This window comes from Arachis hypogaea, chromosome 9, assembly GCF_003086295.3.
Source record: "Arachis hypogaea cultivar Tifrunner chromosome 9, arahy.Tifrunner.gnm2.J5K5, whole genome shotgun sequence".
NCBI classification, from domain to species: Eukaryota; Viridiplantae; Streptophyta; class Magnoliopsida; order Fabales; family Fabaceae; genus Arachis; species Arachis hypogaea.
In genome coordinates, this window is record NC_092044.1 from 111,761,104 (window position 1) to 111,779,188 (window position 18,085).

The window sequence follows — 18,085 nt, forward strand, 5'->3', positions numbered from 1 at the left end:
TACTACCAAGATTTTTTCCCACACGGGTTTTGCTTGGAGAGGTTTTAACGAGGCTAGCCTACCTGGGCCTTTAAATTCAAAGGTCTTAAATTAATAAAATTACTTTATTCAGTCAACGTTACTTGCATCCTATACTTTTCAATTTGACAAAAGTCAGAAACCGATATTTACCGCATCCAGATAAAATCATCAAAAACAAAATTACGTCCGACCCACCTCGGACTCCTACCACGTATTCAGTAAAATCCGATCTAACTCGGAATCAGATCACTTCATCAGATAATAATCCGATCTAACTCAGATTCCGACCATGTACTCAGACAAAATCCGATCTTACTCGGTTTCAGATCATTTAATCAGACAATATCCGATACAACTCGGATTCAGATCAGTTAATCAGACAAAACCCGATTTCACTCGGAATCAAATCAGTTCATCAGATAACAATCCGATCTAATTCGGATCCCGACCATTTAATCAGACAAAAAACCGATTTAATTCGGAATCAGATCAAGCAATCAAATTGCCATCCGATCAAAATCGAACTCCGATCATTGAATCCTACAAGATCCGAATACTACTCGGAACCCATTAATTCCAGAAAGCATGAAGAACCTATCTCAGAAGCCAATCATGCTTAACTCAGCCAAATCAAAAACCCGATACCAGCCAAACTAACCTACCAAACAAATCATTGCTGAATGACCATGACAGTTATTACCATCAGCATACCAACTTATCATCCAGCAACAGCATTATATTATCATAAAAAATTTTCTCTACATTTAGTAGCAACATATAGGCTACAATAACATAAAACAAACTACAAATGTCCACAATTTGATATATCAAAAGCTCAACTCAGGAGCAAAACAACCCTACAGACAAACAACCAGAATTACACATTCTCATCTCCCTGCTCTGCAGCACCATCATCCTCAATCATAACACCATCCTGTACTATCTTGCCCGGATCCATAGAGGATAAATCAACCTCGGGAGCCAGAAACCTCGCCTGAAGAACAGCCCTCTCAAAACCTTCAAGGAAGGAATCCAGAATCTCTCCTTGCTTATTCTTCTCCGACTCCTTCATCTGCGCAGTAACCTCAATCATACGGGCACTCAAAGAAGATAAGTCAGCTTCTGTCTTCTTTAAATCTTCAACATCCTTAGCATAGCTCTCCTTCACCTCCTTCAACTGTTTCTCAACCTCAACCAACTTCATCTCAAGTTCAGTAACCTTAGCAACTTTTACAGCCAATTCTTCCTTCAAACTCGGATCCTCCTTCTTTTCAACCACCTTGCGATGAATCTTCTCACGACTGCGCCCCAAACTCGCAAGTCGCAAACCCACCACCTGAAAGAGTAACAGATTAATACCCCAAAACAAAAACCCAAAAAACACTTTCACATCAAAAACACAACTTACCTGCATATACTGATCAATCGCCACATCCCCTACCTCTTCCGCCAAACTAACATCAGAAGGGGTCTGGCATACCTCATCCACGGTAATCATGAAAGGATGATCTCTTCCCCAAAGCGATAACCCCTCACTTCGCTCAACAAAACCATGCAACTTTTCCTGGTTCTCACAAAACCTATGAATATCTTCCATTGGAACATCGTCCTTCTCATCACCAGAAACATCGGACAAATCCACCACATCACCTTTCCTCTTCTTAACAATAACTTTCCTCCTCCCACGTTTTGGTTGCTCAACCTCGCCAACACCAACCTTCTCTGCTTTGGACGAAGATACCTCTTTATCCAAACCCTTGCTCTTCACACGAGACCTTAAACTCGCCGCAGATACACCTGGATACTTGCCACCTGAAAAGCACAAAACATAAAACCTAATCAGAAACATCAGACATAATACAACATCCACAGTCCAAGATCTTACCCAAATATTCCACAACAGCAGCCTTATTCTCCTCCCATTGCAGCAGATCATAAACAGAAATCAAATCTCGCCGATCAATAAACTCGGTCAAAAACTCAATAATGCACTCATCCTTCGGACTTATAGATTCAGGACCCAAAATGTTCTGAGGCTCGGAACACCACCAGAGAGGAAATTTCTCCCCCAAATGCTCGTCAACATAAAAGGGAAAGTCATCTTCACAACTACTTACCTTAAGGTACATTTCCTTAAAATTCTTAAAAGATGATTTGTATAGCTTGAACACAGCAAAATCAGGAGAGCTATTCAAATTTACCCAACCACCTTTCCAAACTCCCTTAGCCTGGAACAGTGAAAAAAACAATTCAACTGACGGATTTTCCTCCAAGAATTCCATCAGAATCTCAAACGCCCGAAGGAAAGCCCATCCATTAGGATGAAGTTGTGAAGGCGCACAGTTTAACTGCCTCAGTACCTTACACTCAAACTCACTGAAAGGGATTCTCACCCTCAATTCTTCCAAAACGGAACTATACATAAAGAAATGCTCAAAACCCTCCCCTCTATGAAAAACCCTATCATCCACAGTACAGGGTAACAGTTCCAATCGAACCCCAGAGTTAGCCCTAACAATCCTGCGCTTATCTATCCGACTCACAACACCAACATCCAGAAACAAAGAAACACGATCTTTCACATCACCATTTACCCAATCATAAGACCAATCTATCCCCCCTCTTGTTTCTTTCTCATAACCCATTGAAAAATCAAAAGCAGAAAACAATAAGAAAAGGCAAACGGTTACACAGAAAAAGCAAAAAAGAAGAAGAAGAGACACACGGTTACACAGAGAAAGCAAAAATAGTCACAAAGTAACTCACCTCTCTTACTCATTGTTTGGATGATAACACTCGAGGAAAATAAAGCAGCAAGCATGCAACCTTTCAGTTTTCCCACAACTTTAAATTAACCCACTTTAAACCAAATACTTTTCCTTCCCATCAAACCCAACGTCTCGGTCCTTAAAAACTAACCTTGGAAACAAGCAAAATTAATACCGCACTTAATTGTTTCTCTTTCCTAATCACGCATGCTTAGCCTCAGTAACTGTTCAATAAAGCATCTTGAACTGGGGGCTACCAGGTCAAACCACAAACCAAAAACAAAGTTAAACCACATGCCGAACTGATCAGCAACCGATTCACAGGTCATTAAAAGCTCAACCTGCTTCATTAAACACTCTCCCAGGCTAAGCTTGGGGCTGTGGTCCGGCCATAATAAATTCAATATCATAAAAAAGGCTTTACTATTCATAACTCGGCATTTATCATATCATCAGCGTTACAGTTCGGCATTACAGTTATAACTCGGCACTACAGGCACTACTTAATAATCAATATCATTTATTGAAATCTGACGTTACAAACCAGCTCGGCGGACTACTTCACAAATGTGAAACGTCCAACCTGACATTTACTCTTATTATTACTCTTTATTACGGACAATAAATACAGGAACGTAACCGATCTATACGCTGTCACCTATAAAAAGGTATGATCTTCTATTTTAAAGGACACATTGAATTCTCAATACTAACTTAAACTTCGGAGTGCCTTTGCAGGTACACTCCCCCCTGTTTCTTGCTCAAAGCTCTACGCAATTGGATATCCTCTTGGAGATAAGCTCGGGTTATCGCAAGGCTTGAAGGTCGGCCCCAAAAACAATAGCTCGGCGTCGACTCCCAGAGACCGAGCTCTCCCTCCAGGTATCCATACAAGAACACCAACTATGCAATTCAGGATTAATAATATTGCATTAGGATCGAAGATGCACCAAGGCCAATGATTCATACTAGAAGAAACCTAGAAGCTTAAGAATATTATCAGAGCACTGGGCTACTAAAACTAAATGCTGTAATTGTATTGCTTCGCATGCTTCATATTTGAAGGTTGAAAAAATAATCATAATATAGTAGACTGTGCACTTCAGAAATATAAGGTTGCATACATCCTTGGATAAAATTGTTCTGAAACAGAAATTGCTCTTACCCAGAATAGTAGAACCAAAGATAGTACATGAAGGCTTATGAAAATAAACTATTCAGAGCCTAACTAAAATGTATATGTATATATCCAAAATACCAAAACAAATGAACAGCTAAAGGGTAAGGATATTAACAACCACCTAAACAAGTAGCCATTCATGTTTGTACTTACAACCAGCCACTTATGCCGAATTTACACTAACAAGATCTTCAAGAAACAAACAAGTAGAAATAGGTAAACTATTACCAAGGATTTGGCCCCAGCACTCAACAAGATATATTTGATTTCGTGAAGAGAAATTCAAATCAGCATACTAGTGATGGAATCCTCCACGGTGACACGGTGGGAGGAAAGTCCGCCTTGGTGAGTATGTAGGGAATTGTTGACCGAATCCTGGGAGCCGATCATAGTCTCCACCCACAATTGAAGGTATTCCAAAAGGATTACGGTCCCTCCTTGCTGGGAATAATGCATAAGGTCGTTGCCTCATTTGAATAGGAAAAACCGGTCGCATCGATCTCTTCCTTGTTCCCCAGTGTAAAGCAAATAACTCCTTAAAGAACACCGCTCTACGCCCATCAACTCCAAACTCCTCCTCAAACTTCTTCCTCCAGAGGTCATTATTGCCAGACAGGTATTCCAGTTCTGTACACAAGCAAGCCATCCTTGCCACATCAACACCAGGAAGACGCTCCAAAATCATGATCTTAAGTTCTGTGGGGAGCCTCATAAAACACGGTGGAGGATCCAATCCAGCTTTGTCACAAAGATCAATCAATAATGGCAATGCAAGCCTATCCTTCACCATCTTCCACAACTCAAAAATCTCACTTTGTTGATCAACAACAGCATCATCATCAAGATTATCCTTGGATTCAAAATTTTCCAGCATCAACTTCAAGGGCTTGGCAAATTTACGCTTATCCAAAGACACCCTATGGACCTCCGACCCAGCATCATCAAACAAAGACCCATAAACATTCACAAGATGCCCTAATGTCTGAAATTTCAATAACACAGTACGCGAAACACCAGAATCACTAGTTAGAATCTCAGGCAGAGTATACCTCAACGATATCGAAGAAGCTGAAGCTGAAGGCCACTCATCCAGAATAGGAGAGGAACCAACCGACAAAGGCGAAATCTTATCAGCACGAACGAACCCAGATTCCAGAATAACAGCATGTACCGCGAGAACCAACAACTTGAGGTCGGTAACGTCATTTCCATTCGCTTCTTTCAACACCCTTTTGAAGAACGAAGCTTCGGAATTGGTCTTCCTGACAACCACTTCCTCTCCACCAGACCCATCAGCCATATCGACGGTTTCCGCAGCTGAAGACTCCAAAGACGGAAGCTTTTCCGCCTCGGGAATCGAGGGAGCGTCAACCATGAGGATTTCAGAAGAGTGTTGAATCGAGGGCACGTCACATGAATTGAATGGTTCTTGTGGGGTGGGTTTGTGAAGGAGGGTTTGAGTTTCGGGGGAGAAGGCGGTGGGGTTGAAGGTGTAGAAGACGAGGTCTCCATAGGCGATGCCTAGAGATTTGATGGAGTCGTCCGGCGAGGAAGCGTGGATTTCGTCCCGCCTGTTGAGGGATAGATGAAGAGAAGAAGATGAAGATGATGAGATGACATGTGAAATGGTGTCTTTGAGTTGCTGCAATGACCAGCAACCGGGGATGTCGATCTTTAGGGTTTCTTTGGATTCCATGGATCTGACTCTCAGCATCATCATTGTTGCTTTTTTGCCAAATTGATTTCTGTTCAGTGGAGAAGAAGGATAACTACACAACCATATATGTCGGTCTCTTTATATTTGGTTAAAACGCTATTTCAATAATAAAAGGTAACTTGCTAATTATCAATGGTTAAATAAATTATTTAAATTATCTTTAGCTATTCAATATTAACAAAAATTAAAATGAAAAAATTGTTAAAAAAAAAATTGATTGAAGATTAAATTATTCAATTAAAAATTCTTATAAGAATGAGTTGGGATATTAGTAGTAAAAAAGTAAAAAATATATAGATCGAACAAAAGGGGGAAGGACGGGGATAGAAGAGGGAAAACCAAGAAAGAGGGTATGTTAGGATTTGCCAGTTGCCACTTCACCAAGAAGTATATATCGTCCTTCTTTTCGATTGTACTTAATCAGTGTTAAAACTTAAATCCCTCTTCCGTTTTCCAGCACTCAAATAAATTACATCACCAACTACACACAAACAGAGTTCCCAGGTTTTAGCCCAGCTTCACAACTTGCCTCTTTCCATCTTTTACCCCCATACCAACATCTTAACCCCATTGGTACGCGTGTTACATGTAATCTTTAATTTTTCTTCTGTTAATTTTTGTTTTTAACGTCCGAATACCAATTCACTTGATGGGCATTCTTGTTTCTGGTTGAAAAACCTAGTTTTTTGCTTTTTCTCTATGTGGGATTAAAAAATGATTGAACTTTCCTGCTAGTTTCCTTATGGAGCTTTTTGTTTTGTGTTGGGTTTAATTTTGAATGATTGGGTATCCTTGTTTCGAGAGCTAGATGATGGTAGAGCTGTTTTGAGGCACATTATTTTGATTTTGATATAAGGGCACCTGTATGCAGAATTTGATTTACTGAATGCTGGTTGCAAGTCGTAAGCTTTTCTAGTTTAAGTCGTTATGGTGATCACTGCCTCAATTTCGGTGAACTTGAGAATTTCAGTTATACTTATTTGTGCCCTACTATGAAATTCAATTTGCTCTTTTTCTAGGGAATTATAATCATGACCCATTGTTCTGCTCTTTGTAATTGGCTGTTGTTCCTTTCTCCTGTATGTTTTCTGGGTGCTGCTAAGATACTAATATGTAGTATCTCTTTACTCTTGTTGATTACAGTAGTTCGTGGAGTTTGATTGTCTGGTCACATGTCCAATAATCCGCAATATCCGGGTTTACAGGTAGAGTATCTTGAAGTATAAATTAGGGGTTTATTCATCTACCTTTTTATATCCTATGTCTTAATTTTCCTTGCTCTTCTTGTAATGAAAGCCTCTTCGGCCTCCTGGACCTCCCATTGCTGGTTCACTGGATCCTCAGCGCAGTTTTGTTCCACCTCCCATGCCTGGTCAAGTAATGCATTTTCTCTATTTGTGATTGTGATTACGTCAACTATGTATCAAATCATCATTCATCTGAAATGAAACCATTTAATTTTTCCGCAGTATCGCCCTGTAGTTCCTACTCAGCAGCCTCAACAGTTCATGCCCATGCCATCTCAACATTACCCTCCTGTTGGTCCCAGTGGTCCCATGATGAATGTTGGAATGCCTCCTCAAAATCAACAGCCCCAATTTCCTCAACCCATTCAACAGTTACCTCCGAGATCTGGCCAACAATTGCAACTCCCACCACAGCCGCAGCCACTTCCATTGTCAGTTGCTCGGCCAAACATGCACATGACATCTGAATCAATGATGCCGCAGCCTGATTCTCAAGTGCCAAATGGCTATGCACCAAGCTTAGGTGGCCCGGGAATGCCCCTTCCAGCATCATATACGGTAAAGTGATGGCATGTATTTTTAGTGGATAAATTAAGATTCCTATATACAAGTACTAATTTATGGACTGGATGCAGTTTGGACCATCTTCTTATGGTCAAGTGCAAACTAATTTTAGCTCTGCTAGCCAATTCCACCCTGCTTCTCAAATCCAAGCTCCCTCTAGTTCTTCTTCCCAGAGCATTACCTCTGATACAGTTGTTCTGAGCAATGACGAGAAACCTTCAACTACATCTGTCACGCCTTCAGTATGAACCTTACTTGTTTTCAATTTCACTGCTATTTTTATATATTGTCTTTTATATCACTGCAATATTTATGTGGTCTTACTTTCTTTCTTTCAGGCAACTAGCATCCAGCCTTCACTTGCTAATGGTGGATCCACAGATTGGATTGAGCATACTTCTTCTAATGGAGTAAGGTTAGTGATTCAACTATTTGCTTGTAATTTGATATTTGCATATTTTCTAAATAGTGTTCTTTGTTAGGTGACTTTAGTGCTAGTTGGGGTAAGCCAACCCTGTGGGTTTTCTGCTCATACATCAATGAATTGGGTTGAGTTTCTGGGTTCCCCTACTGATGGTCATTTATAAGTAAGCCTGTAAGTGCTTATTGAGCCGGAGGCATGCTTTGACCTTACATTGTGAGCCTTTCTCCTGATATAAAGTTTTATATTAGAGAAGATCCTAAATGACGCTAGCTGCAGTAAATATAGCTTATTATACCATGGATCTCATTTTGAATAAATATACTAAATTTACACCCCTTCCAAACTGCGGGAGTCGGATCACACACATGCTGAAAGCCAAAAGGCTAAAGAGACAGCTGCATCTAGGTTTACATATTTTTAAAACAAAATTATGAAGTCTTTTTGAATTGGAATAAAAGATATATTTATGAAAAAATTACATTGAAACTGTACAAATTAATATCTTATAGTGTATCATGAATTGAAATAGTAGGCCAATTTATTATAACCAAAATGTGCCATGTAGTATTACCTTTACCTTACAGTATTGCATACCAAGCAACTGTAGTTAAAAATGAATAAGGGATTGGTGGAAGGGAAAGTACTTGGTGAGAACTAAATTAGGGTTGACTGCTTGCCTATTTGCTACCTCTTTGGCACATAACATTGTTTTTGCAATTATCCGTTTTAGATTTTCCCCAATCCTTGTTTTGCTAGCCAAATTCTTTGTATTTGATTAGTCTTGTTCAACCCATCATGGGCTTACTATATTTTGGGTAATTACTATTGATTTTCCATAGTTAGTCATCCAGTGCTTGCTTTTTGGTAAAACATTTGCTTTTGATTGAGTTTTACTTACACTGGCTATCTAGCTTGTAATATAGTCCATGGATTCTCATATGACATTACTGTTGCTAGTAATCACGAAGTTTTACTTATTTCTCCTGCTTCATCTTGGTTATCATAAGTAAAAGATTTATTCATTGGCCAGATATACATTTCAATTACAATTGAAAGTAATATTAGGAGTGATATGCGATCCTCTAATTTTCTTTCTCTTGCTTGATGTCATCTAATGATTTAGGTTAATATTATAGCCTCTCTTAGTAAACGGCAAAATCTGTTTGGCATGAAAGCTTTTGTGGTTATAATTGGCAAGACTTAGTGTATAACTTTTGAATTTCACAGATATTACTACAATAAGAAGACTAAAGTATCTAGCTGGGAGAGGCCTTTCGAATTGATGACCCCAATTGAGGTGAGTCATACAGTTGACTTTGCTTTGACGCCATGACTTGTTAGTCATGCTATTAAATATTTTTTGTTCTGTTTCCCGGTGAAAGGTTGAACACATGACATATGTCTTTTGGTCTATTGTATTATTAAATGGGTTCACATATTCAATTTCATTTGTTGTATGCTTTCTGTTTGTCAACTTCGGTGAAAAAAATATGTTCCGTCAGCTCACTTGTTACTGGACGGATTTTCTCTCAGGCAAGCTACCATCGATCTTGACTCATGTCTTGTTGTGAGGTCAGTGTTGTGACAATTGCTGGTTCAACTGTCAGATATCAGCTGTTTGTTTTCTCTGGATGATAATGTAGAAGACTGTTCAATTTCATGTAATTGTGCTGTGTTTTTTTTTTTTAAATATAGAATGAGAATAAAATTTCTGTCCTATAAATCATAGATTGACTGAAGATGGTTAGTGCTGTCCCTGGATTATTTTCAATATCATTTTGTTTAGCAATAGACAAAATATTTACTCCTTAAGGTTTCTTCCCTGCTGATGGGGCCTTAAAAATTTTTAGATTTAATTGACTTCTCACTAATGACTGATTCTGTACGTTCTGTAGTATGGCTACGGTTATTTATTTATGTCTGCTCATGAAGAAGAGAGATTTCTCTTTTCTACTTTTTCTTTCCGTTTCTCACCCCCCTCCCCCCAATGTCACGTGTTTCTGTGTAAAAATATAATTTCACTCACTCATAGGCATCCCAGTTAAGCATTTTTGCATTGATTTTGAGCATATGATGGTTGTCTTCTATTTAGCATTGTGCAAGGCACCTCATATCTTTCAGTTTTAAAATCTACATGTGACACTCTTGTAGCTTTAAGATGCTTACAGTAACAGGTACATGCTGTGCTACTATATTGAGAGGTAGGCTATGCGTTGGGTCTTTGCTCCTTGTCCTACCTACTTAATTGCTTGATGAATGTTGGTAAATTCTATCATTGTACATCTCGATTGTTGATCCTTTGTGTCACATTTTCTCATGATTTATCAATGGCTTATATTTAGTTACATCACTTGATAAATGTGCATTACCCTTGTTTCTAGATCTCAGTCTGAGGTCTATTATATCAGTTTAGTTTCAAATATGTTGAGGTTTATAAGAGCTGAACTGGGGATTCATCCAAATGAATGATTGGAATTTTCCTTTTCTTGCTTATTAACTGGAGAAAAGTTAAGGGAATTGAGAAGGCTAATTTTCTCAGTTCCTGATATCAGTTGGCTGGTCAGAATTGATCCTTTTACCTTGCGCTATTATATTGCCTTGATTTGTTTTCTCTATTTTACATTCTTGATTTGGGAAATTTCAATTTCCAATTTCTATTATGAGATAATGTGTATTCTTCTTTTTGGAGGAAATCGCTTTTGAGACTGTTCACATATGTCACTTGTCTTTTTGTTAGAGGGTGGATGCAACAACAAACTGGAAGGAGTATACTAGTCCTAATGGAATAAAGTATGTATTGGTTCCATCATATCATCATTTTCTGTTTTTAATGTTCATGTCTGACTTTCTTTTATATATTGGTTATTCAATATTTCATAGGTATTACTACAACAAGGTCACTAGGGAATCAAAGTGGATGATTCCTGAGGAACTGAAGGTTTACACCATTAAAAACAATGCCACTTTCAATATTCTTTTTCATTTATTTTCTGCTTCTTATTTAACTGAGATTTCTTTTCCGCAAATTTTATCCATCAAGTTGGCCCGTCAGCAAGTTGAAAAGGCAGTTGCCAATGGAACACATACTGATGCTCTACCGAATTCTCATACTCAACCGTCTGTAACTCCTCCTGTGATTGAAACAGCACCAACTGCAGCAGCTAATTCATCTTTGATTGGTCAAGGGGAACCATCAAGTCCTGTTTCAGTTGCTCCTGTTGTTAGTGCATCTACAAGTCATCCACAATCTGAGATGAGTTCTGGACCATCTGCCTCTCCTCATGTGGCTCCCATAACTGGAATGGCAGTGGCTGAAGTAGAGTTACCAGTAAATACTGCTACAATATCTGATGCTGCAGCAGGAAGTGATAGAGCTTCTGTTACCAATCAGTATTGTCTAGTATACCTTTCCTGTTTAGTTTTTTATTTTGATTATTTAGTGGTAATTTAATTCCTTTTTGTTTGTTGTAAATTTCTAGGAATGATGGCAACAACTTTCTGGTGAAGGATACACTGGGCTCTGCAGATGAAGTTCCAGCAGAAGATAAAGAAGTATGCTTCTCTTGTACTTCTGATGGGGCGCTATCAGTTCTTGTTGTGGATTTGTGGTCAGAAAGCTGATTAATCTTAAATTATGTAGGATGGTAAAAATGATTCATTAGTAGAAAAAACAAATGATGTGGCTTCAGAAACAAAGGCAGATACGGTTTCAGAAACAAGGGCTGATTTGGCTTCAGAAACACAGGCAAATGTGGCTTTGGAAACAAAGGCAGATGCATCTTCAGAAACAAAAACACGTGAACCATTACCCTTAGTTTATGCAAATAAGATGGTATGAGAAAGAAATATTGATATCTTAACTGTCTCTCTTGTTTTGTTCCCGCGGATTGATTATCACATTTTTGCTTATTAGGAGGCTAAAGAAGCATTCAAAGCACTGATAGAGTCTGTAAATGTTGGATCTGACTGGACATGGGATCGAGTAGGCTCATCTTCATGATTTGCTTTGCTGGCACTTACTTTTTTATAACTGTTTTGACTTATTAATTTAAATGTCTCTCTTTTATTTAATATTTATTTGCTGAAAATCTGTATGTTTTTCAGACTATGCGATTAATAGTTAATGACAAAAGGTACGGTGCATTAAAATCGCTTGGAGAAAAGAAGCAAGCTTTCAATGAGGTAATTCTTATGTAATAACCTTGAGTTAATCACAGACACTAAGCTTGGATAGGGCTGTTACTTCGTTTTACATTTGACCCTTACTTTTCCTTGTCCATGCCAAAAAGAGTGGCCTCTGAATCCGTTTACTTGAAACGTTGCATGGGACCGGAATTTCGATAGTGCTGCTGCCACAAATATGTCTTGATGATAATGTACTGCATAAATAATTTGTATGTTGAAAAGTGATATAACTCTTTTTTTCCCAGTACTTAAGTCACAGGAAAAAACAGGAAGCGGAAGAAAAGCGCATGAAGCATAAAAAAGCACGAGAGGATTTTAAAAAGATGTTAGAAGTATGTAGTTTCTACTTCCATTTCCTTATAATTATTTCTTGCTTCTTTGATGTTGCAATTTTATGCTGACGATAAATCAATTTCCAGGAGTCCACGGAGTTGAATCCATCCACTAGATGGAGGTTTTTTCTAAATAAGATTTGTTTATATTCTTGTTTCAAAGTGTCAATTTAAACATTCAGACTATTTGCTTTGTGATAATTTTGTTTTATTGTTTTTTGGACAATCACTCAGCAAAGCCGTGACAATATTTGAAAATGATGAACGTTTCAAGGCTGTTGAGCGTGACAGAGATCGCAGGGATATGTTTGATAGTTTCTTGGAGGAACTTATAAACAAGGTGGATTCTACTACCTCAGTAACTCATCATTATACTACCTCATCATGCTATTCTGAAGCATTTACACACCCATAAACCTTTATGGTGATCCAAAGCATTGCTAAATTTTATTTAAAAATAAGTTTGACTATGGTGAAAATGATCCCACACAGTGGAAAATGGCTTGGTTGTATAACTTGGTGGGTTACACATTGCTCAATTCTGGGTTGTAACATATTGATATGCAGAAATTTGAAACAACATTTTCATTTCACGTCTGATATGGATGGAAATGGAATGATGGTTGAATCTTCATTTAATATGATGAGTTCATTATGCTGTTCAACCTTTTTAAATGCTTCTAATCAATCTTCTTTCATGGTATTTTCATCAGGAACGAGCAAAGGCTCAAGAAGAACGGAAGAGGAATATAACAGAGTACAGGAAGCTTTTAGAATCTTGTGACTTTATAAAAGTACATATATTTTCTTATACATTATATTTCGGAAGATTTTATATGATAGACATTCAATTGATGCAAACTCTTCATCCGTAGGCTAACACACAGTGGCGAAAAGTTCAAGACCGCTTAGAGGCTGACGAAAGATGTTCGCGTCTTGAGAAAATTGACCGCTTGGAAATATTCCAGGTAGTTTCTTTATGCACCTTCATTAAAATTAAATTTTAGATTCAGTCCAATGTATATGTTGCCTTTCAGGACTATTTACGTGATTTAGAGAAGGAAGAGGAAGAGCAGAAGAAGTTACTAAAGGTGTTGTCTTGTTTATTACATATGAGTTTCTCTCAGATTCTACCCCCTTCCTCTTATAGTTTATTGCATTTGGTTATCTTTGTTTTCAAACACAACAGGAGGAATTGAGAAAGACAGAACGTAAAAACCGTGATGAATTCCGCAAATTGATGGAAGAGCATGTTGCTGCTGGCATTCTTACAGCAAAAACTCATTGGCGTGATTATCACATGAAGGTTAAATGCCAGATTATTAGTAACTTCTCTTTATAATTTTGTTTTCTGTTTTACAGTGAGACATTTAAAATATGATTTAGTATATTTATGTTGCCTGGGACCTTGTTTCTTTTTTGTGACTTGTGGCCTTGAATCAACTGCATTAATTTTTGTTTTCCATTGTGTTGTAGGTGAAAGATTTACCTGCATATCTGGCAGTGGCATCAAACACATCAGGTTCAACTGCAAAAGACTTATTTGAAGATGTTGCTGAAGAGCTAGAGAAACAAGTGAGTTTGCTAAATGATCTTCTGGTTGATTCCGAACTTCACTTCTAATTTAGTCTGCAGGATTGCTTTGCAAATGCCAGACATTCGAGCTTCATAAGCATTATCTTAGTTTTATTAAAATGGTGTTGTTCATTTACTCAAGTGAGCTGGAGGACTTTTACTTTTGTGCATCCTGCAAAGTTTTTGTGGTTAACGGAAGTGTTTCCTACAAAATGTTAATCTTCTTTCTTGTTCATGCAGTATCATGATGAAAAGAGTCGAATTAAGGATGCAGTGAAGTTGGCTAAGGTATATGATATATCAATAATATCTTCTGATTTCTGCTTTGCAAATCTGTTCTGATGCATAAAACGTGCTTTTCAGATAACATGGTCATCAACCTATACTTTTGAAGAGTTCAAATCAGCTTTATCTATTGACTCTCCTCCAATATCTGATTTTAACTTAAAGGTAAATACAGCAGTGGCACATATCTCTGCTTTAATGCTTTTCCTAATGTTGAGTTGCTTTACATGTCAGGGTTCTAATTGTCAATTTGGTTGTGTTAATGCTTCTACTTCATACTTTACATATCTTGCAGCTAGTGTTTGATGAGCTACTAGAGCGGGCTAAGGAGAAGGAAGAAAAGGAGGCCAAAAAACGGAAACGTCTAGCAGATGATTTCCTTCATTTACTATATTCTACTAAGGTGTGGTATTGTGGACATAAACTAACAGATGCTGTGCTATTTTGGTGATTGGGCAATAAGAGTATGATTTTTGTTTTTGTTTTACTTACTGGTTGCAGGACATTACTGCATCTTCAAAATGGGAAGATTGTATAACACTTATTGAAGATAGTCAAGAGTTCAGGTCTGGATAATGATGAAACTGTGTTTGAAACTCCAATGATCTCTCCTTTTTTTCTCAAACAATATTTCTTTTTCTTAATAGAAACTTGAAACGATTCTGCTTATATTTGAGTACCTTTCTTAAGTTCGATAAATTGTTGGGCAAGACCATAGTGAATTTTCAGTGATAAATAAACCTACTTATCTTGAAATATTTTTTAAGACTAATGTTCCCTGTTTTAGATCTGTTGGAGATGATAACCGTTGCAAGGAAATATTTGAGGAGTACATTACACAACTGAAAGAACAGGCAAAAGAGGGTGAGCGGAAACGGAAAGAGGAGAGGGTACAAATTCTGTTCATGCCATCTATATTTGAGATTCGTGCTTGTCATTCACTGTGTCATGTGTTCTGAACCCCAATCTTTTTCTGCAGGCAAAGAAGGAAAAGGATAGGGAGGAAAAAGAAAGACGAAAATCTAAGCAAAGAAGGGAAAAAGAAGGAGTTCGCGAAAGAGAGAAAGATAAAGCAGACAGTGACAGTGCCGACTTAACGGAGAAAGGCGATAGTAAAAACAAACGGAGGCAGCATCAAAGTCCTGAGCACACTTCTCATGAATTGGATAAAGAGAGGAGTAAGAAATCTCATGGGCATAGTAGCAGCGACAGGAAGAAATCGAAACGAGTATGGATTCATTCCTTTACCATTTTACAAATACAGAAATGCTTATGCTTAATATTTGATTTGTTCATTGATTGTCTCCTTTTTGGTGTTGTAAATGGAGCAGCATTCATCTGGTCATGAATCAGATGAAGGCCGGCATAAAAGACACAAGCGCGACCACCGCGGTGATCCTCACAGAGAAGGCGGTTATGCGGAGGCGGAAGACGATGACTATGGTAAAGATGTTGATAGATGGTAATTTTGCTGATCTAGACTCCTATAGCAACCTTTAGTTTTTGTCACTATGTAACATTTATTCAAATTATGAAATATAAATTTTGAAGAGTAACTTGTATAATGAAGATCTTACATTACATGTAGACTTAATAGTAGGAAAGATTTAGTTCTCACTATGGAGCATGGTTTGCGGCAACTTGCACTTATGATAACTCGGTCACTATCATTGTTTTTCAACCAAAAAAAAAAAAATGAAATTCTTTCTTTTGTATTGTAATTACATGGAAGCATGTTTCACATGGCCATGGTAAACAAGATCAGTGAAAATACTTTCAATATTGCTTAACATCTCGTTGAGTTCCTCTTACATTATACTTTTGATTTAGAGTCATTATTGCTTGATTCACATTCCTTAACAAAAACTGATTAATCACTCAAATAGGATAAGAGGCCCTGATCCCTATCCTCTTCTGTTAGCATATTTAATGTTGTGAGGATTAGCATCATCCATCACTATCATGTCACATGCACAAAGTCAAAGTGGCGTAGCCGCTTTGGGCGCCTATTTATTTATGTGTAGAAGTCAATTATTTCATTTGAAAGGCAATAATATGTATACGGTAGATACTTCATAGATTTGTACCACTGATTGGAATTGGTCACAATAAATGAGTTCTACAATTACAATTAATAAATACTATAGTATAGTCATTTTGAGCAACAAGATAACGCTGGAAACTTGTAGAAACTTCATAACACAAGAAAACAATAGAAGCATGAAAGATCAAAGATATGGTGAACATATAAAGGATCTTATTAAGAATGAGTTTTGGTAGTTTTTTCACTCTTTTTTGTATATTTAGTGGATTCATTATTCTCTTTAACATATAATTGGATATAGTGTGGAACTTAAATTTGACTCATTTTCTTTTACAATTAGATGTTGTATAAGACCGGATTAACTAGATTTTACAACTCAATTCAATAATGAAAAAAAAATTAATGATCATGAAGATAAATTAAAATGGTCAAAGATCAAAGGCTAATGCTGATCTAAATTGTCACCATAAAATGAAAACACAAAGTGAGTAATAACTGAAAGAGAGGTGCTACACCTACAAGTTTTTTATTTGAAACAAGTCCAATCAAGATGAATAAAATTTAGGTGAGTGAGAGTGATGAAAATAATTTTTGTTAAGGTTAGACTTAACTTGGTTGACAAAAAGACTTGTACGTGTAGTATGACTATGAAATAAAAGCTTCTTTCTCATGCACACTTAAAACGATAAGGATTTAGTTAATATATAAAACATATGCTAAAAATATAATAACAGAAAATTTAAATTATTAGGGCACATATTAACCATACTTTATATATGATTTTTTGAGTCATCAAGCATCTCACATGTCATTGATTTCCACATTAAAGTCATGAAAGCCCACCAGCAGCAACCATATACTAAATGCGAAAAGAACTGTCCACCACTCCTGCCCTCCTCATTGCTTTTAGCTTCTTGCCAATGTTATTCTATTTAACTACTTATTTCTTAAGTGATTATTATTATTATTATTAGAAAAAACATAGTCATGATGTACATAACAATAACATCATACCCCATCAATTGTTTCATATTCAACTCTTCCCATGCCTGAGGCCCAATGGTGGAGCCACCTTGTGACAATGAACTTCCCCATTAAGCATGCCAAACAATATTTCATGAGCACCATAAAATCATTGCAATCCAAAAACAATTACAAATAAAATCTAATGAATGAAAAAAGGAAAATGAAATATCATTGCCATTTGCAACCCTCTACCAAAGAAAACATTGCAATCAATTTTGCACTATGAACTTGCTCACGCATGTTGATGCACTTCATGATTGTTAGGAACATTAAGCAAGTCAAAGAACCATTAACCGAGACTTATTTACATAGGAAGCTATAAATTATAAAAGCTCCTACTTTTGGGACCGTTTCACAACAAATGCCTTATGTTTGCTTTAGGACCTACTTCTAGATGGTTTAATGAGAACATAATGGAATAGTCTAAGGCAACTTAAATTCTAAGGCAGTTCCGGAACCACTAAGCTTTTGTTCAAACAAAAGTCATATATTATCGTGATCCAATTTCAACCCTCAACTTATTATATAATATCAAAGGAATATATACTAGAATGACTTGGGCTATTTTATTAAACAATTAATGCTTAATTAGCTCATATGCATTTTTTAGTTTTTATCAATTAAAAGTCTTATCTTTAAGACTAAATATAGAAACAACTATATTATATTATATATTATATTATATTAACCTGAATTTTGTTCTTATCAAATTAATAA

At 37.0% G+C, this 18,085-nt stretch overlaps 3 protein-coding genes across 5 annotated transcripts; 1 reads left to right on the forward strand and 2 right to left on the reverse strand.

Annotated features, from left to right (window-relative positions):
- Positions 1-611: 611 nt before the first annotated feature.
- Positions 612-3,207, reverse strand: LOC112709522 (uncharacterized). The gene is made up of 2 exons (XM_072203886.1): positions 1,430-3,207; positions 612-1,357 (listed from the first exon to the last, which is right to left on the reverse strand). Exons 1-2 carry the CDS (start codon positions 1,955-1,957, stop codon positions 899-901), a joined length of 987 nt encoding a protein of 328 aa, XP_072059987.1. The 5' UTR covers positions 1,958-3,207; the 3' UTR covers positions 612-898.
- On the reverse strand, positions 3,201-5,799 carry LOC112711889 (putative F-box protein At1g23770). The gene is made up of 2 exons (XM_025764620.3): positions 4,198-5,799; positions 3,201-3,692 (listed from the first exon to the last, which is right to left on the reverse strand). Exon 1 carries the CDS (start codon positions 5,687-5,689, stop codon positions 4,265-4,267), a length of 1,425 nt encoding a protein of 474 aa, XP_025620405.1. The 5' UTR covers positions 5,690-5,799; the 3' UTR covers positions 3,201-3,692; positions 4,198-4,264.
- Positions 5,800-5,964: 165 nt separating this feature from the next.
- On the forward strand, positions 5,965-15,918 carry LOC112711888 (pre-mRNA-processing protein 40A). Of its 3 annotated transcripts, none has more exons than XM_025764618.2 (29): positions 5,965-6,274; positions 6,830-6,891; positions 6,983-7,063; positions 7,156-7,491; positions 7,569-7,739; positions 7,836-7,912; positions 9,149-9,218; positions 10,659-10,711; positions 10,802-10,859; positions 10,962-11,311; positions 11,401-11,473; positions 11,562-11,753; positions 11,835-11,903; positions 12,026-12,103; positions 12,352-12,438; positions 12,526-12,560; positions 12,673-12,778; positions 13,152-13,232; positions 13,314-13,406; positions 13,476-13,529; positions 13,628-13,744; positions 13,915-14,013; positions 14,254-14,301; positions 14,377-14,463; positions 14,594-14,701; positions 14,800-14,864; positions 15,086-15,188; positions 15,278-15,526; positions 15,630-15,918. In XM_025764618.2, the coding sequence occupies exons 2-29, from the start codon at positions 6,859-6,861 to the stop codon at positions 15,762-15,764; spliced, it is 3,108 nt and encodes a 1,035-aa protein (XP_025620403.1). In that variant the 5' UTR covers positions 5,965-6,274; positions 6,830-6,858; the 3' UTR covers positions 15,765-15,918. The 3 variants fall into 3 exon arrangements, with proteins under 3 accessions (XP_025620403.1, XP_025620402.1, XP_025620404.1); XM_025764617.3 differs by having other exon boundaries at positions 5,965-6,259; XM_025764619.3 differs by lacking the exon at positions 5,965-6,274 and adding an exon at positions 6,338-6,588.
- The last annotated feature ends 2,167 nt before the right edge of the window (positions 15,919-18,085 follow it).